The sequence below is a fragment of the Malaclemys terrapin genome, chromosome 9, assembly GCF_027887155.1.
Source record: "Malaclemys terrapin pileata isolate rMalTer1 chromosome 9, rMalTer1.hap1, whole genome shotgun sequence".
Classification (NCBI taxonomy): Eukaryota; Metazoa; Chordata; order Testudines; family Emydidae; genus Malaclemys; species Malaclemys terrapin.
In genome coordinates, this window is record NC_071513.1 from 97134140 (window position 1) to 97161353 (window position 27214).

Consider the following 27214-nt stretch of genomic DNA (forward strand, 5'->3'; position numbering starts at 1 on the left):
AACGTATGTGTCTGTTCATGTATCATTTTACCTCTAGTAAACAGTTACCATGAAATCTTTTCCATGGGAGGGTGATAACTCCAGACACAGGGAGTGGGGAAAAGGGAAAACATGATGAGACTACATTTTAATCAAAAGGCTTCCCCCCATATCCTGATCTTCAGAGCTATTTATTATGTACTTAGAGAACTACTGTAATACAAATTAATAATTACTACAGGTAAAACATACAAATCTAAAAGTTATATTTGTCTATATCTTTTTTTTATATCATTCTTAGAGGCTGGCCTCCCTGAAGAAGCAATAAGAAGGCTGAAGGAAAATGAAAAAGGATTATTTTTCTTGCTTAATCATTTTCATTGAGGTCTCAAAAACAAATTATCTATCGTTCCCGGGATGTATGTTTGATTGTTCTGTATATGCTCAGTCCTGTATGGAAATAAGCCAGCAAGAAAAGAAACTAATAGGCTTCTCCTTGTGTGAGAAATGTGGACAGAGGAAACCAGAGTTATGGTCTAAGCACAGAACTGGAAGTCAGAAACTCCTATGATATGCCCCCAGCTCTGACATGTGTGTTCTGAAGCTTTGAGGAAAATCACGACTTTCATGGCTCTATTTCAAAATTAATTATATAAGGCGATAGCTACCTCACAAGGATGTTACAGAGTATTAATCAGTTAACATTTGCAAAACTATTTGAAAATTGAAAATACTATATAAATACTAAACATCACCATGGTAATCAGAAGCTATTGTTATGGTTCAGGTTGCAAAACTATTTCCATATTATCTCTCTCTCAAATACATATACTCTTCTGTAAAATTCACTGTTGAGGTTGAAACTTTCCATGTTCAACCCCAATTCTGCTAGTGACTCCACATGGGAGTAAGACTCAGCCTATACGTCTATACAACAGTGTACTTACATCAACAGGTCTGTGTGTAGTGAAAACCACTTATTCCACTCCAACTTAAAATACCCAGCCAGGCCTACTGAGAGTACAGGAAAGTTTGAAGATTGGCACAGACAGTGTCCTCATGGAGAACAGACATTGCTAATTTTTTAACAAAGATCGGTCCATGTGCAAATTGCAGATTTATCACATCCAGTAGAACATAAACAGTTTCACCATGCACAAATGTGAAGTACTGTGCACATTTGTTGGTTCTAGAAACTTCCACTGGGGAAATTAATAAAAGTTTGCAAGCTGCAAATAAAATAGCTGCAGATTTTTCACTGCCCTAATTCCCCTCATTAAATGAAAAAAATTCATGTCCATTGTTTAACATGAAACAGTTCAAATGACAGAAAATCAGGAAATAGGAGTTGCTTTTGGAACCTTAATTGCACTGTACATATGGCCTGTTTCTATTCCTGACTTTCTGATTAAACGAGTAGCTACATTATAATGGCATAAAATGCATATAATACAACAAAGGATGTGCATCCTGGCCCAGTTAATACTGCTGTTAAAAGTAAAGGAATGCAAAAGCTAGATTCTAGGATTCTGCATTAACAGTTATTTCATTTACCGTAATTAGTAACAAACTACCCCTCCCCCCCCCGCCCCTCAATGACTTTTTCCTAGTGAGTAGTTCTTCCACTTCATTTGGACACTCGATGCTATGACTATCAAGGGGGAAGCGCTGAGATAAAATGATAGAAACCATGATTTGTGTGTGTCATTGAGTTTTATAGTCTGGAATTTGTCCTCATTTTGCAATCTTTCTCCAAAGAGAAAAACTATAGATCCAACAGGCCCTGAATTGTGCTTAAGATCTTGACTGTAGATGCAATGAGATGAAAATCTAATCATGCCTGTTATGTGGAAATTACTTGGCAATACCTGAATTGTAGATTGCAAAGAAATTTACCTGTATTTTTAGTGGTATGAGAGACTTTGTGCAAGTCTGTACCTATACACAAACTCACACTTACAGTTGAAATTTAGGCTATTTGCTCATGGTTGCAAATTCTAGAAGTTTTAATTATATTTTTAGTATGAAATCATAACATGTTCACTTTAATGGGAATTTTGCACATACTGTACTCTGAAGGGAAGAATGCACCCTCATATGTTAAATTGAAACATTCAGTTCATAAGGCCGCAGGAAATCTCTGTGAATTTGAAAATCTGGCATTGACCTTCAAGTTAGTTCTGACATCTATATTTTACCACAGTGAAGTATATTTTTATCCCATGGCTAGTTTAACTGGATCACAATAATAGTTTCACTTACTACAGTAAGTATTAGAGACAGTTTCTAGTAACTATATCACAAGTGTTTACAATTAAGAATACATACCTAAACCTTTCTGTCCAGGATTCTTTGCAAAGTTGAAAGTAAACTGATAAAAATCCTTAAATCTTCCTGGCTCTTTTAATTCTTGTTCCATTTTAGGAATCTGGGCCTTTAGTTTTTCTATGCTGTCACATCTGTATTTTAAAAAGCAAGTTTTTCTGTGTATTATTCATTTTGTCAAAATGACATGCTAAATTTATTTTTAAAACCTTATCTACTATGGACAATCCTTAGTTGCTTTAATACAGAAGGATTATGCAAACTAATTTCAGCAAGTCCGTAACAAGTCTGTTTATGAAACAATTTCAGCTGCTTTTTAAAAAAATGTTTTTTCACACTGGCATTTGAAGAAGCTGGTTGATAATCAGATATATGTAATCTAGAATAATTAAAAGTCTGTCAGAATGTTCTTAGAAAACAAAAACTAGAGCTCTGATGCAGGGCAAAGAAACTACATTCTTAGATAAATGGCCCCAAACATTTTGGCCTTTGGGCCAAATCCTTCTTTTATTCACTCGTTTTGTTGTAGCCAATGGGACTAGTCACATGTTTAAAGCAAGCAGCATTTTGCCCTTTATTTGGGTTTGCTTATAACTTCTGCCAAATTTATAGAAGATGTATTTCTATATTTATAGAAGGCAGATACTAGACAAATTTTGAGAAGACATAATTCAGTTCTGAATTGCTAAAAATGGACATATTTTCCTTTTAGTTCCAGCTTTCTCCAGTATGTTACACTGCTAAGTTTCTTTTACCTGTTGCATACTTACCCTAATTCTGTCATCCCATCCATAAATTCCAGCTTTGAGAACTCGCACTGTGTCGCAGCTCTGAATTTCCATGCAATGATCAGTACGCTAATACTGGCTGGGTCAAGTGCTAGGTCATCACAAAATTGCTGTATACCATCTATGCCAATTTTATTTTCATCTTGAGGATCTTTGGAATACAATAATAAAGATTAAAAACAAACATCAAATCTTCCATGATTTTGAAGTAGTAAGTTCCTTCACACATGAACAAACACAAACACAAACAGATACATGCACAAAATCACCTCTGGAATAAGTCACATTAAAAGGGGATATTTAAGCACTTTTAAAAAATATACACTTCAGATTCAATTTGTAAGAAAATGTTAAGGTTCGTGACTATTATTGGAACGAAAGCTCTGTACAGTGAAATCCTCTCTGTATCCACTGAACAGATACTGTAGAGACAGTGTGCTGCGTTTTCATTTTTTATCGATTTTCACTGATAAATTACCAGGTTTTTTTTATTAAAGGAGCTCAATTTTTACTGATTTACACCCATTTACTAATCAGTCTTTTTTCAGGTACTTATTTTTGTTAAAAAACAAAAGCTTTACACGATTGCTGTGTCCGTCAACTCTGAGAGTGAAGCAGTTCCACAGTGTAAAAAACACAGAACACACACATGGTGGAGGTTGGAAAAAATCAAGCAATGTTAATATCGTACCATCACTGGCTCACAAGGACATGCTGCCCGCCTATTTCTTTGCGTCCATTTAGTGTGGCACTGATTTAAGCAATTAATCCTCTACAGATAAAGATATATAATGCCCCCTATCCACCCGGATACCTCCTTTAGTGCCAATCTCCTTACAGGTTTGGATAAATGGGCTTCTGGATCCTCACACAGCCAGTCCTGCCCTTTCTGTGGCTAGCTCCCAAACGGCTTCATTCCCCTCCAGGGGGCTCCCAGGGACAGAATCTCACTCCCTATTGGTCAGGCTAACTCCTCTTCTCAGGCTTTCCTGTATCAATCACTTCACTCTGCCCCTTCCTCTTAGCAGGCACATCTGCAATTCTTCCCCAAACCAACAGGGTCCCCAGTTGTTCTAAACAGTCTCTCTCCTCTCTCCCTCTTGGTTCCCTAGAAGACTTTGAGTCTGCCCTTGGCTCCCCCTTGCTACCAGGAACAGTGTGCCTCTCCCTGAACTATCATCACACAGAGCCCCAGGAACCTAGGCAAGTTCCCTGGGGATTACAGATAGGTAAGGTAAAAAGGTAAATATGGGGCAAAAATGCAAATCTATGCCCGAATACCAACAAGAAAATCAGTGCTTAGAAATTTTCAATAAAAGTAAAGACGGGAGTGAAGAGGATGCATTGCACTGCAAGTAGTGCAGCATTGAGGTCAGTGCTCGCGCTGACAGAATAAAGGAGCATGTTGAAAGCAAGTGACACAAGAAGCTTAAAGAAGAAAGTGAGCTTCGGGATAAACAGTCAATATCAGGAGCTTTCATCAGAGCTTTAATGAAAGAGAGGACACAGCATGATTGTGTCAATGAATTTGTGCGTGCTCTTTGTTTCGCCGGACAACCACTGTTAACAGCAGAGGGGCCTATTGGTGACTGTGTGACAATACAGTCCAGCTGCAAAAACCCTTTCTAATGCCGACAACCTCACTTGTAAGTATCTGAAAGAAAATGACAATGCTTTGGTATCTAAACTGATGGAATGAATTGATGGAAATGGGGTGAGTAGTCTGATTTTTTACAAGTCTCCTGATGCTTTCGATCACATGCTTCTTGGCCTTTTGTTTTCATTTTTTTTTATTTCAAAGCGAATAAACCTGCATTGTTTTGTGCTGATGTGACATGCATCCCTTCTGCTGCCAGCGGTTTTGTCAACATGTTTGAGATGTACCAACTAATTTGGGAAAATGTGGCCACAACTAACACAGATTCTACTTCCTACATGGCTAAATTTGCACAGGAGATTAAACTCAATCAGAAACAGGAGTTGCTATGTATTACCTGTCCTGCTAATCTGATTAATGTTGCATTGTCAGCAGCTACTGCTACAGAAGAAATGAAAGACATGAAATCTTGCATCATTGGATTCAGGGCTATTTTCAAGCATGGAACAAGTTGAAGGCTTTGTTTTACGCAATGCGAGACGAGTGCAGAGCCAGCTGCCGATTATCTACCCCTGTTGTGCCACATTGGTGGATGAGCTTGTGTTTTGCTGCCTGTCATGTAACTAACGTGAGGACTGTGCTAATGCGTCTCCTAGAACATCTTGATTTTGTTCGCTCTAAAGCAGAAACTCTGAAGAGACTGGCAAATAACCCAAACAACTGCCAGATTCTGTGCACAAAGGTAATGTTCATTGCTGAAAACTTGGTATCACTGTCATACAGAAAACACTGGAATTTTCTCCAACTACTGCTAACGCATTTGCCAGTACAGACGTTTATCAGATCCTGACAACTAAAATGTCATCTGAACTGAGCACAAAAGCTGCAGGAGAAACATACGACGAGAAAACACAGCTGTTTCTGGAAATCCTTCCCAACCCAGAATATAAGAACTAAAATACATTCAAAACCTTCAACACAACGCTCAGCGAGAAATGGGAGACAACCATGGTCCGTAATCTGAATCCTGAAGTGTTTGGTGCTGAAGATTCTTCTTGGAATGTCATCCAGATGTTGCACCCCTTCCTCAAGGTGAATTTTGTAGCAGACTACTTACATGAACTTGCCTAACCCTGACTATGTGAAACTGGATGTGCTGTCTTTTCGGAACAGTCATCAAGACACACTTCCCAATTTCTGCAAAGCGCCATGGAAAGCTTTGAGTGCACCCCTGGATCTAGTGATGCAGAGCACTGATTTTCAAAGTTGGACTACCTCCAAGACAGCAAGAGGCTCAACATGAGTGAGGATACTTTGAAAAAAATTATGCGAGCGCACCCAACCAGGATTTCTGGAAAAAACTACTAGCTCAGAGAGGCAAAATATACCTTTGTTCATTTAAAAAAAGTTTCAATTATACTGTAGTAAAATGTGTATCCTACAAGTTTTTTTGTTTTTCTTTTTCCCCTCTGGATTTTTTAAATTTTTTATTTTTAACCCAATTTCACCCCCATTTTAATGTTAGGAAAATAAACACTGAAAAACTCCCATATATATATTTTTTTACACAAATAAAAACTGAAAATGCAGAACACTAAGCATAGGCAAGAGCAGTGCAAGTGCCCTGTGGACGTGTGTGCTCACCCCTAGGGTGCCCCCCTGTTGCTCAGACACAGCATTGCAGGGGACTTTGCCTCTTGCCCTCCCCTCTGCTGGCTACTTTTCAGCTGCATTGACCACTCCCAACTCCTCCCTTCGGGTATTTTGTGGCTTGACCCTCTGACCAAGTCAGGTTAAAGTCTAGATCCTTTCTGGAGTAGCAAGAACAAGTCCAAATAAAGATTCAAACAAGTCTTCAAATGAACAGCCCCTCCACCCACTTCAGGCTTCCCTATAGTTCCCTTGTTGTACCTGTCCTGTTAAGCTCTATTCCAGGGTTTCTCTCTGTCAGAGAGATCTGCCTTCTCTGGAGTCTCTCCAAAAATGAGCTCCCTCAGTGTACTTGTATGGCTTAGCTCTGCCTCCACTATCCTGGAGGCAATTAGTTACTCCCAAGATGCAAAGCATAACAGCTGGATGCCCTCCCTTGCTTGGCTGGTGACGGGACTTAACCCCTATCACCTACCCACTCCCCGCCCGAGGTAGTACCTGTCCGGGTACTCTGTACATGTTACTGTACTTGTCCTTGCAGTCATTCCAGCTCTTCTTCGAAGTCATGTATCCAGATGAACAGTGTTTTGGTTCATCTAGCACATCTTAAAGACTACTGGAAGGTATGTTATCTTGCACATGTATTTGCAGGGCTTCTTCAGCAGTGGCTAACCTACCTTGGAATTACTGGAACTGTGTTCTCTCCAGGGCTTATCCAGCCTCCTGCATTGCCTGTGGCGTGGCAGATCAGAGTCCATGACCAGGGCAGCTTCTCCTGTCTCCTCACTCAGGACATCGATTCCCACAAATTTGCCCAATTCGATCTCTCCCCTGCATGGTCCTGCTCTTGACTCCCAGAGATTGAGGCCCCACTGTCACATGGTTCCATGATATACAGTGCAGCTACTTCTTTTCATATGCCAGTCTTGTCCAAACCAGTTCTTGCTCTTGTTTTACAGCCTCCTCTACTATTTTCTGTCATGATGCTTTCACCTCTTCCAGCTCCCAGTTTGCCTCATATAACTATGTTACCAGGGCTTGTAATTGTCTTGATGTCTCCATTCAGAGTCTCTCAATCAGCTCCCCCAGCCCATCGAGTCCTCACTCCTCATCCTTGCCGCTGGGCCACGCAACCCAACACCCCACATCCGGGTGACGGTCATATTATGGTCAACAGATCCGAACACTCCTCTTTCTCATAATAGGGCGGGGAGATTAGGCCAGTCTCTACCTACAATTATGGACCAGGAGAGGTATCTTACAATGCCGACACGCAGCTTGTTCCTCCAACCTTGTAGTTCTATCTCTACCTCTGCTGTCGGGTAGACCCATGTCTTCCAAGTACATGTGAAACTTTCACCGGCAAATGCCGATCTATTCTCACTATGAGGAAACTACTCCTCACTCTGTCTGCACCCAGACTTAATCAGTCCTCTCATTTCCTGTCCAGCCACTTCAGCAGTTACCTGGTAGGCTGAAGTGTGCCCTCTACTGAGGGAGCGTCTCAAGTCGCTTTCCGTGACTGGGCAATCCTTTTGTATATCAGCCAGTTGGCCACACCAGAAACACAAAAACGGATTCTTCTGAGTGCCACTACCTCCTCCAGTTTCTTAAGTACAGAATTGTCTATGAATTTCTCTCTCCATGCGTCTCCCATGCCATCCCAGAGTCAGGGTTCTCTCACATTGCTTCCCTCAGAACGGTCCCTTTGACCTACACCTTCGTTTAGGTGGTTCAGCATTATCACCTTCCATGTAGGTCTCTGGACTCACCACGGCCTCATCGGCAGAAGTTAGCCAAAACTTCTAGAGTCAACTATGGATCCCCACAGACAAGATCCTTAGGAACTCTTCTAGAAGTATACGGTCCATCACTTTGTCTAATGAGTTTGTGTCAGGCTGCAACCATTGTGTTGCCAGATCTCATAAATGTGCTGCCATTCTAGGATGCACCCTCGGGGGAAAGGCTCTGTCCTAAACTGGTGGTGGTACACTTCTGGGCCCAGACCCAGTTTATCCAGAATATCTTTTACAATTTTATATGACTGTGCCTGCTGTCAGACAAAGCTTAGTAGGCCGCCTGAGTTTCTCCTGAGAAGAATGGGGCTAGTGAAGAGGGGCTACTTGCTGTGGTCACTACCCTCTCAAATGTGTGCAAAAATCCCTCTGGGTCAACATCTGGGCCCAACTTTGCCAGGCCTAGTACCTGTCTGGGAGAATTCTCTTCTCCCAAAACCAGTCGGGTCCCTGGGGTCCACTTTTCTAGGCATTGCAGGAAATGTTCTTGCTGAGCCTGTCCAGCCTCTTGCTGTTGTTGCTGCCGTTGTAGTAGGTACAACAAAAGGGCATGCATCTGCTCCTATTGGGCCGCCAGCATGCGGACGATGTACTCCATCGTCCCAAAAGAAGAAAAGAGACTCTTAGTCTGTCCCTCTACACCTCGCCTTAAAGGAAGTTCGCCCTCCCCCCCTTTTTTTTTTTTTCTTTCAGAGAGGGAGGTTCCAAATCCTCCTCCTGGTATCATGTGTAAATGTGTCCCCCCACCTCTCGCGCACCCCCTCGTGTCTGAACATGGCATTGCAGGGAACTTTGCCTCTTGCATCCCCTCTCTGCTGGCCACTCCTGACTCCCCCTTAGGGTATTCTGTGGCTTGACCCTCTAGCCAAGTCACATAAAAATCTAGACCCCTTCTGGGGTAGTATAAAAAAGTCCAAATAAAGATTCACACAAGACCTCAAATTAATAGCACTTCCACGCCCTCAGGCTTCACTGTAGTTTCCTGGTTGTATCTAGCCCTTCTGTCAGAGATACCCATCTCCTGTGTTCCCTGTAAGCTGCGCACTTGAGCAGCCACCCAGGAGAGATTCAAATGCCACCCAGCTGATTAGCAGAGCATGCTCAGCCGGCAGAATGTGTTCAGGTGCTCCTCCCCCTACGTTGCTTCGTCCTGCAGCTGCTCCCAGGACCCTCCTGCTGGCTGTGTAAAGCAGAGGGAGGGGGGTGCTGATGTCAGGTGTTCCCCTTCCCCACCCCCGTACCCCATCTCCGCAGAGCAGGGGAGGGGACACAGCCTGGTTCAGGACTCGGAGCTGTTGTGGTGAACGGTAAGTGAGTGACTGCCTTTCTTAAAGAGACAGTGCACTGTTTCTGAGATTTCTCCAGCAGTGAGTTCACACAATCTCTGTCTCTCTCTCACACACACTCTCCCCCGACTCCCTCCTGCTGCCCGTGTACCCCATCTCTGCAGAGCGGGGAAGGGAAGACAACAGGGTTCAGGACAAAGCAGGAGAGCTTTCAGTGAGTGTCTCAAAGAGATAGCGCACGGCATGTCTCAGAAACTTCCCCAGCAGCCAGCACACACACCCATGTCTGTGTCTGTGTCACACTCACCTCCCAACACATACTTGTATTATTCTTGTTGTTACTTCTTGGTACTTCCTGCAGTGCACATATATTCTCTGTACTTTTATTCTTTCAAAGTGTGTTACTTTAGTGTTTTAACTGGCCTAAGCATAATTTTTATTTCTCTTACACTTAAATTTAATTCTTTGGTTAGTGAGTTCTAAAATGCCTAACCTGTCCTGGCTGGAGTAATTATCCCTATGGTAACTTTTTTAAAATATATATTATATCTAGGTTTTTTGTTTCTACTGGTGGCACACATCCGCACATACCTTTGTGCGCATAAAATTTATTCCGCACATGGATGGAAAAAATTTGCGGGAACATTGCCTGTCTCCTCTACAGTCTCTCCACAACTGAGCTCCCTCAGTCTACTTATACAACTTAGCTCAACTTCCTCTATCAAGGAGGCAATTCGTTACCCTCCAGGTTAATGTAGATAAGCTCTAACTCTAGGAAAATGAAGGTAGTTCACTCCTCAATACACACTTAAGTTCTTGGCTAAGATTGCCAATGTGGGTGACAATACCAATGATGGATTTTGAGACAACCAAATTGGCTTCCCCATGAAATTACTTGTGCTGAATTGGATATAGTAACCTAGAAGGCAAAGACTTTGTTGCCTCATTAGCAACCCCAAATCATCCAGCCATGTGTCCTCTTTCCCCCCACAGTTCATAAAAAGTCAGTAGCTGGACTAGAAGAGAGGTCTTCACATTTCAGAAGGAGGTAATAACCCTCTACTAATGTAAGCCAGCAAAGACTTCAGGATAATTGTATGTGTATTACAGAGTGTTTATGCAAACAGCAGACATCTTAAAACTAATAGAAAACGTAAAGATAACTAAGCAAATCTATTTTTTTTTTTAAACTAAAACATGAAGTATTTTTTTAACTAGAATCTAATCTATCGCTGCAAACCCTCTCCGCCTTACTTTGTTCATTATTCAGCCAAAAATTCAACCGATGACATTTTCAGGTAGGCCACAGTGGGTGTTACCATCTCTTTCCTGCCCTGTCTGTATTGGTCTCATAAAACTACAGGGTTGCTTTTAAAGTGACTCCCCATCCTCACTCCACCTTTTTGACTGAGTGACCAATCTATATGCCATTTTATTTTGTCAAGGGTTAAGTCTGGAGTGATATGTTACCCACAAAAGAACCAATCAATCTAAAGAAGCATGGCTATCAAGGGGTCAAGTGGGTAACACTACATGAAGCTCCAAGTTTAAGCCACAATCTTGCAAAAACTTACACACATGCTTAAGTCAATAGTTCATCAAGTTAAGCATGCGGGTCTTTGCAGTACTGTGGCCTTATAGAAATGGTATCTCTGCTTTTCTAGACTGGGCTTGTATTATTAGTTACATAAAAGTTAGTGTGTACAGGTCAGTTTAAATTTAAGTAGAGTAGCACAGTTCTAAGCATACGATGCACATGGAATCTATAAATTAGCAGCTGCAAATAAAATAATCTAAAAAGGGTAATTGTTAGAACTCACTGCACTCACCTTTGTATCTGTTATATAGCTGTTCTAACTTCTTTCTGTCCAATGATCCTTTAACGCTCTCTCGTATATAAAGTTCAGGATTTTGGAAAAAATTGTCTGTTGCAACATCTAACTTCCAGTCATTTTGAGATAGACAACTCACTGCAGTCTTTTCACTAGATTGAGTGAAGATCATAAACTGACGAACTTTATCTTTCTGTGACGATTTCAACTTGTTCTAGGAAAGTTAGAAAAGACAATACTGAGACGAACACTGGTTACTGGAAAAAATATAAGTACCTCCAAATTCCATTACAACCTTCACAATATATTAAACTTCTCTCCTTAACAAACATTAAACAGTCAGACCACAACTTATGCTCTTTATACTTAATACACACCTTGTTTTTCTTACAGTTGGTTATATCAAAAGATGCTTTTTTTTTTAAATTACATGTGGACATATTTTTAGGCATACTATAAGACAAACAACTGGACAGGTATAAACAGATACATTTCTATAAAACATTATTGCTGGTTTCCTATGAGTGCACACAAACAACATTGTGTGCACCATAATGTTTACTTGAAGAAGTCAGCAGTGTCTTCAGTATTCTCAACCCCTTCTGGCTGCACAATGCAAGGGTACCCTCAAATCCAGGTCTTCTATGTAATGGCAAAACTATCAACTAAATCATCATACAAATCCCCTAGCCAAACCATCCAGAAAATGTTAAAATTGATAATATTATCTCAATAGGCAATAAGTTGTAGTGATGATGGCGTAACACATGCACATACAGTTCCTATTTAAAAGGCTGATCTTTTAAAACCTATCTTGCCTAGAAGATACTGAGTTCTCGGCTTACAGCAAGAGCAATTTTTAATGTTATGGGTGACAAAGAAAGGTAACTGAAATGCATAAAATTTAAGTCTGCTGTAATTTGGAAAACTCTCATTCCTCATGCAAAAAAAAAAAAAAAAAAAAAAAATCCACCAGATGTTGACAGACTAGTTTGCAACTTCAATTCAGATAATACTAGCATTTAAAAATAGTGAAAGCTGAAAATTGAAAAATGAAACATCTCCAAACATTTATATAGTGCTTTTTGTTTTCAAAGTCCTTAACAATAACTATATAATCCCCACAACAGTTCTATGAAGTAGGTATGGTCTCTATTTTATAGAAGCAGAAACAGACTCAAAAAGGTTAAGCAACTTGCCTAAAGCAATACAGTGACAAAACTTACCCAGCAAAAAAATACCTGCAGCAGTGAGTCTTAGGGTATGTCTTCACTACTGGCCGGATCTACGGGCAGCAATCAATCCAGCGGGGATCGATTTATCGCATCTAGTCTAGGCGCGATAAATCGATCCCTGAGCACTCTCTCGTCAACTCCTGTACTCCAGCTTGGCGAGAGGCACAGAGTCGACGGGGGAGCAGAAGCAGACGACTCACTGCGGTGAAGAACTACAGTAAGTCGATCTAAGTATGTCGACTTCAGCTACATTATTCATGTAGCTGAAGTTGCATAACTTAGATCGATCCTCCCCCCAGTGTAGATCAGGCCTCAGAACCCAGGTCAAACTGGAGCTCATGGGGCTTGGGCTAAGGTGCTAAAAATAGCAGTACAGACATCTGGACATGGGTTGGACCTGGAATGTCTACACTTCTATTTTTAGTCCTGCAAGCTCAAGTCTGTTGACACAGGCTCTGAGATTGCTGCTGTGGGTTTTTTTTTTTTTTTTTTTTTTGGGTGGGGGGGGGGGGAGGGTTGCACTGTGTAGACATATCAGGGTCACAGTGAGAATTAAGGAGTTCTCATGCTTAAACAAACAGACTATCCTTCCACTTAAGTCCAAAATTAAACCAACTTCTTGAGTCCAGTAACTTACTAGGCAATATGTGATTCTGGATTCAATGATTCTGCTTTTGAGTGGGGGAGAGGACTAAAGAGAGCTTAGTATTCCAAATCAGACATTTTTACCTGAAGTACATTATAAAAATATTACCCCAATTGTTATTGATGAAAACAGGGTCTCTTCCAGCCATTTCACTGAACCTGAATCCAATTAAAAAAATAGTCAACGTTTTCAAAGCAGAAAGCCTTCTAATCAACATGCTGAAACCTACTAATAAAAAGTGCCATTCTAAGTTAGGAAACAAAACTCAGCTTTAAAGCCCAAATTTTCATATTCCCAAACTTACAATTTTTCATCTTGTATCCTATCTAGGTTTTTATACCATGCCCATCACAGCATTATCTGACTGCCAGACTCCTTTTCAGAACCACACGGGGGGAAAAAAGGCAAAGATCTGAAACGGACATGAATTATTCTTAGACAAAGAATGAACATTTTAAAAAGGAGTGGGAACAGAAACCCAATTCCAACACATGTTTTGTGTCCAATTAAATAATTAGGAAGTACAACCAGAGCTTCAGATTCCAAATTATTCTAACTCAAAAGTCAGATCCAATGTAATGCTGCTCAACAACTCTGAGTGGATGACATGAAAAACCAATACTCAATACACTCGCAAAAGTAGTTAACATAAGTTTGCAGCCTAGGTATTACACATTATATTGAGTACAACAATGCATACATAAGCAAAATTTAAATATGATCTACAGTGGAGCCCATTCATGCCATTACAAAAGAAAGACAATCAGCATTTCTATTTAAAACCCCTATTTGAAGGAATGAATTACTATCTGAAAATTTTTACAGATAAGAACTTGGCACATAGAGAATATGCTGCTTTATTCTCTCTCAGCTTTATATAAAGTTTTGCCTTAAACAAGTTTCCCATATTTTGCTCCTTTTCCCACAATGTATGTTAAAAATTAAATTTTCAGGAACAGTTGCAGACAGAGATCAATCCATTTGAATAGGTACTGCACAGATAATGGTAGAGTAAGTGCCCAATGTTTCAAACTGGTGCGTATTTCCTGTGAGCCACTGAGCCCCTCAACTACTGAAATTAGGAATTGTAGAAGCTCAGCACCTCAAAGGAGGCATTCAGTGCCTTCCAGGATTGGACTCAAAGTTTCATCCATGTACATCAAGCACAATGTGGAAGGATTACTTATAGAAGTAAATATGCTTTTTTTTTTATATCAGTTTTTAAGAAAGGAAGTACAATATTTTGTAACAGGGTGAATAAAAATAAATAATTTTTTTAATAAAAAAAATCAGATTTTTTGATAAAATGCTTTTTGAGGAAAAAACCTGCCTAAAGATAGTTTTAATTAAGATACACTATAGCTCAAATATATCTCATCATGGAATAGGGATTATAAATTCTAATTCTGTAGTATGAGACAATATATTCATGTAATGTTTAAGAAAAGTTTTGTAAATGAGTTCCAATAGTTCATGGATTAGGGACCCAATCTTATGGTGTTCCAGGGGCTTCTGTATGGATTATTTAGGTTAATCTTTCTATCTACCCAATGGGACTCACTGCTCAGTCTAGAAAATACCATCAGAGATGCTTAGTTTTGCAGTTCTCAAACTGTGGATTTGTGTCTCCAGAGCTAACATGCTTGTTAACAGCAAAAATGTTTTTAAATAAATAAAATATAGAGGTGAGAAATAATAGACCTCAACCCTATTGTCCCTCTGCAAATTTTTGTACACAGAGTCAATCCCTTACCTTTCTCTAAAAGTGCAAAGATTCAAAAAGTTCAATGAATAGAAAATTGTTGGGAGCGGAATAGATCTGGACAAGGAGAAGTCTGGAGATAAATGTGAGAAGGGAGGGACAGGCTGTAGAAACAAAAGTGAAACTGTTTGAGCAGTATATTCCACAAGTCTTGAGGTCTTTCTGAGAGTAGCCTTCATTGGTTTGAGATCTACCATACCATTCTCTCACTAGAAGGGAAAACCGATAATGGCAGCAGGCCGTAAAAGAGACCCAGTTTGGGAATAAGAATCATTCAAGGAATATATGTTTGCTGCTGCTGATGTTTTAAAGAAAGTCACACCAGTGAACTGGTGGAAGTCACTTAAGCACTTGGATTCAGAGACTGTTGGAAGTGATAATCTCACTTAACAGCAGTAGCTTCTTCTGCCGGTATAGAAAGAATATTTTCTTCCTTTGGATTAATTCATTCCAATTGAGAAATCGTTTGGGACCTGAAAAAGCAGGAAAGCTTGTTTTTCTTTTCCAGATTATGAACAAACAGGAAGTGAAGGTGAAGACGACTGAGTTAACTGCAGAAGGCAATATTTTAAGTTTCTCGTGTTGACTTGGCTGACACAGTTGATTTAATTTTTGTTTTTAAAAAAAATTATTTCATTTAACTATTTTAGTTAAAAACAATTTTATCAAAAACAAACCTGATTTTAAAAAACGTGAATGTTTAACTACATTCAAAAATTCATAGGTTTGTTTTGTTAAAATATTAAGTTTGCTGTTGAAGAAAAAAAACCCAGAACAACAACATTGTTGTTTTAGTTAAATAAAAATTTAAATGTCTGTCTGGTGATGTTCTCCTACTAATACAGCATGGCAAGAAAATCCTCCAAATATTAATAATAATAATTAATGGAGATATCCCATCTCCTAGAACTGGAAGGGACCTTGAAAGGTCATTGACTCCAGCCCCCTGCCTTCACTAGCAGGACCAAGTACTGATTTTTGCCCCAGATCCCCAAGTGGCCCCCTCAAGGATTGAACTCACAACCCTGGGTTTAGCAGGCCAATGCTCAAACCACTGAGCTATCCCTCCCCCCAATGATTAACCTGTTGAATTGGAGATAGTTCACCTCCCAATGACTTCCTAAATATCTGCTTCAATTTACTTTTGATAAATGAAATGACCAATCATTCATTTTCTGATATAGCTGTAAAACTAATCTGAAAAAAATTCAAAATAAATCACTTTAAAAACGTATAGTGTGTACCTTCTAAAAATAAAACGTACATCTCTGAATTGTGAAGAATATGTATTAAGGTTATAACAACAAACAAGAATGCACTTTTATGTATAAATCTATGATTAAATCGAGTCTTCCTGACTAGTTTTTAAATCAAATCCATCCTGTTTTGTAATATTACATATATAATATGCTGTGGAAAGTACTGAACAAAATCCTAGAAACCATGATGGCAACTCCAAATCTGTGCATTCCTCCCTCCCCATTAGCAACACCAGGAAGGTTATAGATATTTGCCCATATCAATCATGGCTGCAATCCTGCAACTAATTCCATACACTCAGGCCAATGTTCCCATATGAAGTCAGTTATAAGACTGGGCAATCAGACAGTAAACTTTTCAGGACTGGAGTCTTTACTCACTATGTAAAGTACCATGCACACTTATGATTATTTTAAACACTTGTATTTGTAAGTCAAATATTTTTAAATACAAAAAATCACCAGGAAGATATTTATATGCTCTGTACCATGCAATCCCTACAAGGTTTGATGGAAGATCCCAAGAGTAATGGTATAAAAAGCAAAGGGAGGTCAGGGGAAAGCTTAGCAAGGGCTTCAACGGGAATGCAGTGAATCACAGAAAAAGGTAAACAGAAATTTTAAATTATAAATAAAACAAAAAATAAAAGCAATTTACTAGGTAAAAAAATTGTAGCTTAAATTGGTTTTACTGTATAGTTTTAATATATGCCTATGTGTTTCATTCATTCAGAATTTTCCTATATCCAAGATTACCTAAATGTTAGTAACAATTCAATGCCTTTTAAATAAAACTAGAACTCATTTTAACAGATTAATAAAAGCTGTGTTACAATTCATTTCTAATCCATGTTCTCCCTTATAGAATATTTCATTATTAGAATTATTTAACGTCCATTTTTTCTGATTATGTCACCAGGGAGCTTATTTCTGGTGGCATATCTGAGATTCCCTCCATCACCTCAAAGGCCCTGTACATTGGAGGAGTCTTTCTCCAAAAGCTTCCATACTATGTGTTCATATTGATTAGGCAGCTCTCCTAAAGCCTGCTGTGTGGGACTGCAAGAGATAAGATTATTGCCAAGTTTTTAATATCCTGTTACAGCTCATATTTGGTTGCACTAAAAATAAGCCACACCTCAAGTGGCAACAGGCTCCAAAGCATACTGCACTTTTTAAAAGGATTTCGAGAAGCTGAGTTTCAAGAGACTTGTTTTAAAATGCTCAATAGAGAGACTACCACACCCTACAGCCTTTCCTGTATTTAACTAGAGACAGATACAGTACTTGCTACCCTAATTCAGGTTAGCTAACATGCCTCTACCTCAACTTGAAGGGAACATTCTAGTAACATGAAGTCAGTTAAACAAACGTTTATCTGCTATCATTGTTGGAATAAAAAAAAAGACAGTGAAAAGTGAGATAAATGAATAGACTGAATGTTCTAATAAATTCTATCAGCCTCTGGATAGGGAGAAAAGTACAAACTCAGGTCTTTGCAGACCATTCCCTTTGATCACAAATTTACGTGATGAGCACGGTATAAGAACCTAGATAGATGTTTATGCATAACACTGACAATTCTGAAACAAATCTCTTGTCTGTGTAGAATAGGGGTGTCAAACAGCGCACAAGTTCCATGTGGCGCCGAGAACCCTATTCTTTAACCTGCAACTTCCTCTGAAATGAAAGACAATCTAGCCCAGAGGGAGCCACTAAGCAGGAAACTCATGCCTGACCACACAGATGCCTGTGCAAACTGCCACTGCTTGGGAGGAGCAGGAGGGCACAGGCAACACCACAAAGCCTGGCACAGAGAAGTTCTTTTCTAGCCTCGCCTTCCTCTTCTCTATCCATCTCTCCCAGCTCCTTAGCACTGGGCTCAGGGATATGGCATCTTCTCCACTTCACTCCCTAGTACCTCCTGCCTCCAAAGAACGGGATGAAGAAGATAATTTCCTAAAAGAGGGTAGGAAAAGAGAGAAATTCCCCCAGAGGAAAGGGGGAAGAATGAAAAAAAGTCTTATTTATGAATTCTAAGTGAACACATTTTCTTTAAACACAGTATTTAACTTCACCAATGAGACACTATGCAATTGCACAAGACTGCAAAATTTACTTATCAGTGAATTTTTGCTCCTGCTCCCAACAAAAAATGAGTTTGACACCCCTGGTCTAATATGGAGATATACCTATCTCAGAACTGGAAGGGACCCTGAAAGGTCATCAAGTCCAGCCCCCTGCCTTCACTAGCAGGACCAAGTACTGATTTTGCCCTAGATCCCTAAGTGGCCCCCTCAAGGACTGAACTCACAACCCTGGATTTAGCAGGCCAATGCTCAAACCACTGGAGAGGTTCTGGAAGACTGGAGAAGGGCTAACATAATGCCCCATCTTTTAAAAGGAGGAGCCAGGGAACTACAGACCAGTCAGCCTGACCTCGATATCTGGGAAACTACTAGAGCAATGTATAAAACATCCAATTTGCAAGTACCTAGAGGATGAAAGGGTAATTGCTAGCAGCCAGCATGGATTTACTAAGGACAAATCATGCCAAACCAGCTTGATTTCCTTCTTTGACAAGGTAACTGGTTTGGTGGATACGGGGAATGCAGTGGACATAATATACCTAGACTTCAGCAAGGCTTTTGACACAGTTCCACATGATATTCTATTAAGTAAGCTGGAGAAATGCGGGCTCTGCAGAACTACCAGTAAGTGGATATATAATTGGACAATTTGCAAACAAAAAGTAACTATTCATGGAATGATGTCAGATTGGAGGGAGGTCTCAAGTGGGGTTCCACAGGGATATGTTCTGGGTCCAGAACATCTTTATTAATGACCTGGGTGTAGGAATAAAGAGCATACTGATCAAATCTGTAGATGACACAAAGCTAGGGATGTTTGCCAACATTTTGGAGGCTAAAGCTAAAATTCAAAGGGATCTTCATAAATTGGAGAACTGGGCGACAGACAACAAAATGAAATTCAACAAAAACAAATGTAAGGTGCTACACTTAGGGAAGAAAAACTAAATGCATAAACACAGAATAACTGGCTTCATAGCAGCAATGCTGGGAAGGATTTGGGAGTTGTGGTGCATCACAATCTCAACAATGATGCTGTTGCAAAAAAAGCAAATACAATTTTAGGTTGCATTAACAACCCAAATCACGGGAGGTGATAGTACCTCTCTATTCGGTCTCAGCTGGAGTACGGTCTCCAATTTTGAAAGGTTGTAGAGAAACTGGAAAGGATCCAGAGACAAGTGATAAAGATGATCAAAGGGATGGAATGCAAGCCATATGAGCAAAGGCTGAAGGAGCTGGATATGCTTAGTTTGGAAAAGAGGAGATTAAGGGGGAGACATGATAGTCTTCAAATACTTGAAAGGCTGCCATAAAAAAGATGGAGAAAAGTTGTTCTCTCTTACCACAAGAGGGTAGGACAAGAGGCAACGAGTACAAACTACAGCATAGCAGATTTAGATTAAATCTCAGGAAAAATTTCCTAACTGTAAGAACAATAGGACAATGGAACAGACGGCCTAGGGAGATCGTGGAAGCTCTGTCACTGGATGTTTTCAAAAGGAGGCAGGATAGCCATCTGTCTTGGATGGTTTAGATATGACAAATCCTGCATCTTGCCAGGGGGTTAGACTAGATGACCCTTGCGGTCTCTTCTAACCCTATGGTTCTAAGATTAGGGGTGCTCATTTTAAAAGAGAGACAATTAAGAGAGGTTATGACAGAAGTCTATAAAATCAAGAATGCTGTGGAAAAAGAGAATAGAGAAGTGTTATTTAACCTTTCCCACAATACAAAAGGTCACCTGATTAAATTAACAGACAGCAGGTTTAATACAAACAAGAGAAAGTACTTTTTACGCATCACTCAATTAACCAGTGGAATTCATTGCCATGGTATGCTGTGATGGCCAAAAGTATAACTGGGTTCAAAAAAACAGATGAGTTCATGTAGGATAGGTCCATCGATGGCTATTAGCCAAGATGGTCAGGGATGTAACCCCATGCCCTGTTCTGTACGTGCCCCCCAAAGCTCTGGTACTGGCCACTGTCAGAGAAAGGATACTGGCTAAATGGACCGTTGGTCTGACCCCGTATGGCAGTTCTTATCTTCATCCTTTATCAACTCATTTCTTGTCATGTGACTCCGCTTCCCTCTCCTTCCTCCCCCACACTGAAACATGTTTTCTTGTGTGTTTATATAGCTCTTTGAACGATGGGAACTTAGATCTTAGTTGTTGCTTTGGGGAACTATGGCAATACAAATAATTTTTTTTAAATAGTTCCCACAGCCACCCACTCACCATCACTCTCATATATCGGACTTAAACATTTGCCAAACACATAATGGCTAGATCACTAAATAAAGATGATGGGCCCCGCTAATCAAGATTAACATCCATGTGAGAAGTCAACACCCCTTCTTCCATGCTGCTTAGAAAGGGAAGCATGGACTTCTTTCCAGTACGCTGCCCCTGGAACTTCCCCAGAGGTTGTGTGTAGTCTCCAGCTATTTGGCATCTGATCAATTTGAAGAATCCCCACCCCAAATCCCTCTGGCTTGCAGAAGGTAGAGAGTATTTGTTCGATTACCATCTCCACCAAACCAATATTCTGGCCCAGGTGTGATGGGAGACTCTGCTATTCCAATCTCTTCCCAGTGTCACATTTTGGATGCCTACCTCTTCTTGTCAGTTTCACAACTACCCATAGAGATCCTAATAGCAGCAATGAACACTCATAAAACTCTAGCCAGTTGTCAATCTGCACTTTAGAAAAGCTCATAGCAACAGAGGCAGTGGAACTTATTTAGAGGTTACATCTTTAACTATAATATTTTAATATCTTTATTAGGCCTCTTAAATTATGGCCTAAAAATTCATATAGATGCGCTGCATAGGAATCTTTTCCAAGTAAGTAGCATCAACTTTTGCAGAATCTTGGCTTCCATTTTAGAAAAAAAATCAGTTCTTATGTTAAGGATACATAAACTGCCTGTAAACCCTACACAGTAATCTGCATGCAGGAGAGGCCCTTACCCTCTCATAAAACTCCAGTGACTTCATGTCAAACACCGAATAACCTGAAGGCACTGTATGCAGACATTAGCATCGGCAGGTATGATCACCTTTTAGCTCTGGGGTCCTGATTTGTGAAGTGTTTGTGTGCACCTTAATGGGAGTATTCTTATGGTCATAACAGCATTTCTTCATTTTTCTTTAGAATCAAAAGCATTCAGTGTTGTGCTACATCCGTCAAAAGAATGCATCAGACACTTGCAAATAACCATAAGTGTTCTTGTCTGTGTTTATTAACATATACAATTGGTAAAACATAAAAAGCAAAACCTGATCAAGGGATATTTTATTCATCATATTTGTTGAGAGCATAAAAACTGATCACAGAAGTATTTATTACCACAACAAGCTATGCATTTACTGAGGGATAATTTATGCATCTAGTGCCATGGCATATGGGTGCATGGCAAATTAAAAATAAATGCAAAGTCCACGTTAAAGTGTAGCACTACCAAAAATCAATTCCCACAGCATTTTCTGTACTAATAATAATAGTCATATCCTGATAATCACCTTCTCTTCTCTGGTGATTTGGGGAAAGGAAGATAAAAAGAAGAAAGCAACATTTTCTTTTCCTTTTTTTTAAACTGTATTTTAAGCTGAAATAAGATCCACTCACTTTCAATTCAGGAACACAAAAATTAAACGTTCACAAGATCCGGCAGCATAAACCACTCAAAGAAAGGGTGTGAACACCAGCAAGGTTATCTTGAAGTTTTCTGGCATTCCTTGATTTGTTTTACAAATTTAAGGTTATTTCAATTAATGTGTGTGTGTAATTGGATAATCTTTCATGGCAATTTATACAATTCTTACCTACCTAACCAAGAGAATGTAATAGCTCTGCGAGTCACTGAGGTAATTCTGAGTTAGGGCGCGTCTTCACTAGCAATGTTAAAGCGCTGCTGCGTAGTCGTGGCATAGCACTGCGAGAGAGCTCTCCCAGCGCTGTAAAAAACCCACCTCCATAAGGGGCGTAGCTCCCAGCGCTGTAGCACTGTCTACGCTGCCATGTTACAGCGCTGAAACTTGCAGCGCTCAGGGGTGTGTTTTTTCACACCCTGGAGCGAGAAAGTTGCAGCGCTGTAAAGTGCCAGTGTAGACAAGCCCTTAATCTAGCAGGCAGAGTAAGTGCTGAATTCAGTCCTTTTCCACTTTTGCCCTAAAAGCAGGTGCACAATAACACTATAACAGTTAAGTATCAGAGGGGTAGCCGTGTTAGTCTGGATCTGTAAAAAGGACAAAGAGTCCTGTGGCACCTTAAAGACTAACAGATGTATTGGAGCATAAGCTTTCGTGGGTGAATACCCACTTCGTCAGACGCATGTCAACTATAATAGTTGTTTTGCACCCATAATTCTGGTCCAGCCTAGAAGCATCTATACAGCCCCTATATAGCTGCTTCCATAGGACACACTTCCACCAGGAGTGCAAGAACGTGAATAGAGAATCAAGGGTGGGCTACACACTAAATCACACAATGCTCTGACAGAAGCCCTATTCCTGAACAATCTTAAGATAGCTCTGGTGAAAAGAAACTATATAAACATGAACCCAATGGACTCTTTGGAAAGCTGGGAAAGGACACAAAGATATATATCCTTTGGCCATCTCTTTTTTAAGATACAGATGAAGTGGCCAGAATTGATCCTAAATGCAGATGCTAAATCTACAAATGTTACTTTAGGAAAATAAGCTGGTTTTGAATTTGATGTGCAAGCACTAAACTATTATAAACACAAATATTCACCACATAGGTACCAAATAGCTGTGTGAAACAATCATCTTACAACTTACAGGGTGATATTAAACTGTAAAATGATGCCATGAACCGAAACAAGATATTACAGAAGATAATGTCAAACATTAAGAATTTCAAGTTGTACAAGAATTTCAGTTTCCTGTTGCTGCAAGAAGTTTGTCATAAGCAACTGTATATTTACCATTTTATCACAAGAGAAGCATTTCTTAGAGAACATGTACAGATACACAAGACAGTAAACAATGTAAGTTGTTGAATAAAGATTATAAAATTCGTTTGTAGTTCTGGGTTAGGCTTCAGTGCTGCAAATACTTAAGCATGTAATTAACTTTACTATTGTGAACAGCCCATTGATTTAAATAGGACTATTCATGGTAATAAAAACAAGCGCATGCATAAGTGTTCGCAGAATCGGAGCCTTTCTACCCAAGTAGTATTACAAGAAATCCTAACCATTTCATACTGAGGGTGTGTTTTTACTTTGAAGTTCATGGTGACATGAACAAGTCATTAGTACATAATTGTAGAATTAAACAAGTTAAAGCTGGAAAAGACCTATTTGTACAGTGCCTAGCACAACAAGCCCATGGTCCATGACTGAGGTGGCCAGGTACTACTAGAATACAAATTAACATAATAATAAACCTATTAGATTACCCAGTCCATCAGTGTCAATACAGCATTGTTCCATACAGAATGTTTTCTAGTCTTTTGTTCAGTGTAGTGTCAAAAAAACCAAAGTAAATAGGCGTCCACCACTTCCCTCAGGAGACTACTCACAGCATAATATATCTCATTGCCTCTCTCTTGTATTTAAATTGTACAAACGCTTGATTAAATTACAATCTCTAATCATAAAGCCAGGTGTTGATATATGCATACACAACCAACACACCTTGTGTGTGGTTATATGGCATATCCAGGTTGTGTTGTGAGGCATGAGGCCTAAAGCCAACTGCCTTCAAAGACCTAAGTAGTACAGGTATCTAGTTTAATTGTAGTTTCTGAAGCCTTAACAAGATGCTTTTTATAAAATGTTGCACAACACTGCTGAGGTAACAATTACCTAGTGCAGTGATTTTCAACTGGGGTCCGCTGACTATGTCTAAAGTAGGGGTGGGCAAACTTTTTGGCCCAAGGGCCACATCTGGGTGGGGAAATTGCATGCAGGGCTATGAATGTACGGCTGGGGCAAGGTCCTGGGGTGCGGGAGGGAGTGCGAGGTGTAGGAGGGAATGCGGTGTGCAGGAGGGGGCGCAGGGCAGGGGGTTGGGGTGCAGGAGGGGGCTCAGGGCAGGCGGTTGGGGTGCAGGAGGGAGTGTGGGGTGTGGGAGGGGGTGCGGTGTGGAGGAAGGGGCTATGGGCAAGGGGTGGGGTGCAGGAGGGGACGCAGAGTGTAGGAGGGGGCTCAGAGCAGGGGGTTGGGGTGCAGGAGGGGATGCGGAGTGTAGGAGGGGGCTCAGGGCAGGGGGTTGGGGTGCAGGAGGGGATGCGGAGTGTAGGAGGGGGCTCAGGGCAGGGGGTTGGGGTGCAGAAGGGGTACGGAGTGCAACAGGGAGCTCAGGGCAAGGGGTTGGGGTGCAGGAGTGGTGTGGGGTGCTGGAGGGGGCTCAGGGCAGGGAGTTGGGGTGCAGAGTGCAGGAGGGATTGGGGTGCGGGCTCCGGCCCGCTGCCACTTACCGTGAGCGGCTCCAGGGTGGCAGCGGTGCACAGCTCCCTGCCTGCCTTGGCCGCATGCTGCTCTCGGAAGCAGCTGGCACCACTTCCCTGCGGCCCCTGGGGAAGGATGGCAGAGGGCTCCGCGCGCTGCCCTCGCCTGAGGGTACCTCCCCCGAAGCTCCCATTGGCCGCGGTTCTCCGTTCCCAGACAATGGGAGCTACAGGGGGCAGTGCCTGCAGGCGAGGGCTGCGTGCAGAGCCTCTGCCCCCTCCTCCCTCTGGGGCTGCAGGGACATGATACCAGCCGCTTCTGGGAGCGGCATGGGGCTGGCAATCCCATGGGCCGGATGCAGTCTGCAGGCTGTAATTTGCCCACCCTGGTCTAAAGGGTCCGCAAAAGATTGTCATTATCACAGAACAGTAGTTTTCAACCTGTTGTCCGCAGACACCTAGGGGTTCGCAGACTATGCCTAAGATTTTCAAAGGAGTCTGCACTTCCATTTGAAAAACTGTAAGGGCCCACAAATGAAAGAGGTTGAAAACCACTGACCGAGTTCCAAAAAGCATGTAGTTATACTAAGATTCCTGAACAACCTCACCCTTCAACTGCAAGATCTCTCTTAGAAAACCTGTTTCGCACAAAAAGAAACGTCATCCAACTGCTCAGTAAAAGGTTTCGATTTTTATTAAGGATTTCTAATGACAACAAAAAAGTGAAGTGGAAGAGGTCTAAATGCCACACCAATAATCTATGTCCTGGAATACCACAGGTGTTTTTTTTGTTTGTTTTACACAAGTCTAACTATGTTGGTGAGATTTTTTTTTTAAATGATATAGTTATGCCAGTACAACCCCTAGTGTGGATGCAGTTATAGTGCTGTAAAGGTGTCTTATACCTTTATAGCTTATTCCCCTTCCCACATATTTATAACAATAAATCTACGTCCTTACTAGGAGCAGTGTACCACTTTAATTGTGCCAATATTGTTAAAGTGGTACAACTTTTGTGTGCAGATGAGGCCTTAGAAAAAAGTATGACACTAAAACATGTCCACTTGAGTACACAAAAACGTGTGTGAGAGAACTCAACATCAAGATACTCCCATATTAAAAAAAAATAATTTTAAAAACAACACACTGTATACCAGAAATCATTAGCTATTACCAAAATAAACCAAATTAAAAAGTGTCAATGGATAGAACGTCCTTCGTGATGCTGATGGGAAAGGGATCAATCCCCGCTCTACGCAGTAAACGCCCACAAATTCTCCAGGAAGGCTCCGGTTTGATGAACCTCAGAAACCTCCCTAGCACCAGCGAAGTTGCTTTGCTACCCTGGGCACTGAGCCCGGGGAAAGCATCCCCATTAGCTCCGGATGTACGATGGGATTTGAATCCACCCAACCCAACAATGACACACAAAAAACTGAACCTCCCTAAAATGCCCATGAAGTTAGAAATCCCCAACCCCAGGGACCTGAATCCCCCTCCTAAAAAACAATACAGGGAATCCCCCCCCTTGAGCCCTTGCTGTGGAGAGGCCTGGACTACTCCCTGCCAAACCCGCCCCGAGATGCAGGGTCCCAAACCCCCCTGCCACCCCAGGAACCCACAGACCCCCTCCCCTAGCCCTGAGGTGCAGTTCCTGCTCTCTCCCCATAGAGCCCTAGTCACCTCTTCCCCGCAGCACTGACCTGAAGGTTCCTGAGTGACCCCCCCGACAGAGGTGCCCCCCTCCCCTGAAGTGAAGGGCCTGACCTCTCCCCCCCCCCGAACTGAAGGGGGGCTGACCCCCAGCACCACCTCCCGCCTGAGCCGAGGCCCCGCAGTGACCCCCGGCCTCCTTTGCTCTGTCCGGCCGGGCTGGAGGCGCCGCCTCCCAGGCGCTGCCCCCTGGTACTTTCCCCCCCCCCCCGGCGCCACCACGACTAGGCCCCGGCTCCCGCAGAGCGGCGCTGCTTGGCGGCGGGGGCCCGGGGCCCGGAGCGCGGCCCGGCGCGGGAGGCTGCCCCCGGCGCTCACCATGTTGGGGGCTGTGCAGGCCTCTCCCCTCCCGGCTCAGGCGGCGACGGCGGCGGCTGCTTCCTCCGGAGGCGGCAGCGGCTCCTCCAGCTCCGAGTCCGGCTCCTCACGGGCCCTTCCGCCGCCTCCCGCTCATGCGCAGTGCGGCGGCCCGGCGCCGGGTCCCCGACTGCCTGAGGCGCCCCCCGCTGGGTCTGCCCTGGGCGCTCCCCGCCCCTCGGGGGGACCCCCCTGCTCCCCGCATTGGGCCCCGCCTGACTGTTGGGGAGGCCCCCGGCCCGAGCAGTGATGGGGCTGGAGGGGAGTAGGAAGGGGACGCCCCTGCCACCCATATTGATTATTAGGGGGCCCCAGGAATCGCCCCCAGTGCCACAGTTTCCATGGGATGTGGTGGGAATAAGAGAGACACCTGCTGCACCCCCCTGGTGGTTACTGGCGTGCAGGGCCAATAGGGGAGGCTCCCCCAGTCCTCCTAACTCAGTCCTTAACCTTTCCAGGCTACTGGACCCC

General features: G+C 41.9%; 1 protein-coding gene across 1 annotated transcript in view; it reads right to left on the minus strand.

The window, feature by feature from the left end:
- The window catches only part of DCUN1D1 (defective in cullin neddylation 1 domain containing 1), a 35529-nt gene extending 8657 nt beyond the window's left edge, over window positions 1-26872 (minus strand). Inside the window, exons 1-4 of the mRNA XM_054040403.1 lie at window positions 26705-26872; window positions 11251-11467; window positions 3075-3243; window positions 2308-2438 (exon numbers count right to left, since the gene is read on the minus strand). Of these exons, the coding sequence (XP_053896378.1) occupies window positions 2308-2438; window positions 3075-3243; window positions 11251-11467; window positions 26705-26707 (520 nt within the window). The 5' untranslated portion in view covers window positions 26708-26872. The remainder of the gene's footprint in view (window positions 1-2307; window positions 2439-3074; window positions 3244-11250; window positions 11468-26704) is intronic.
- Between the last annotated feature and the right edge of the window lie 342 nt (window positions 26873-27214).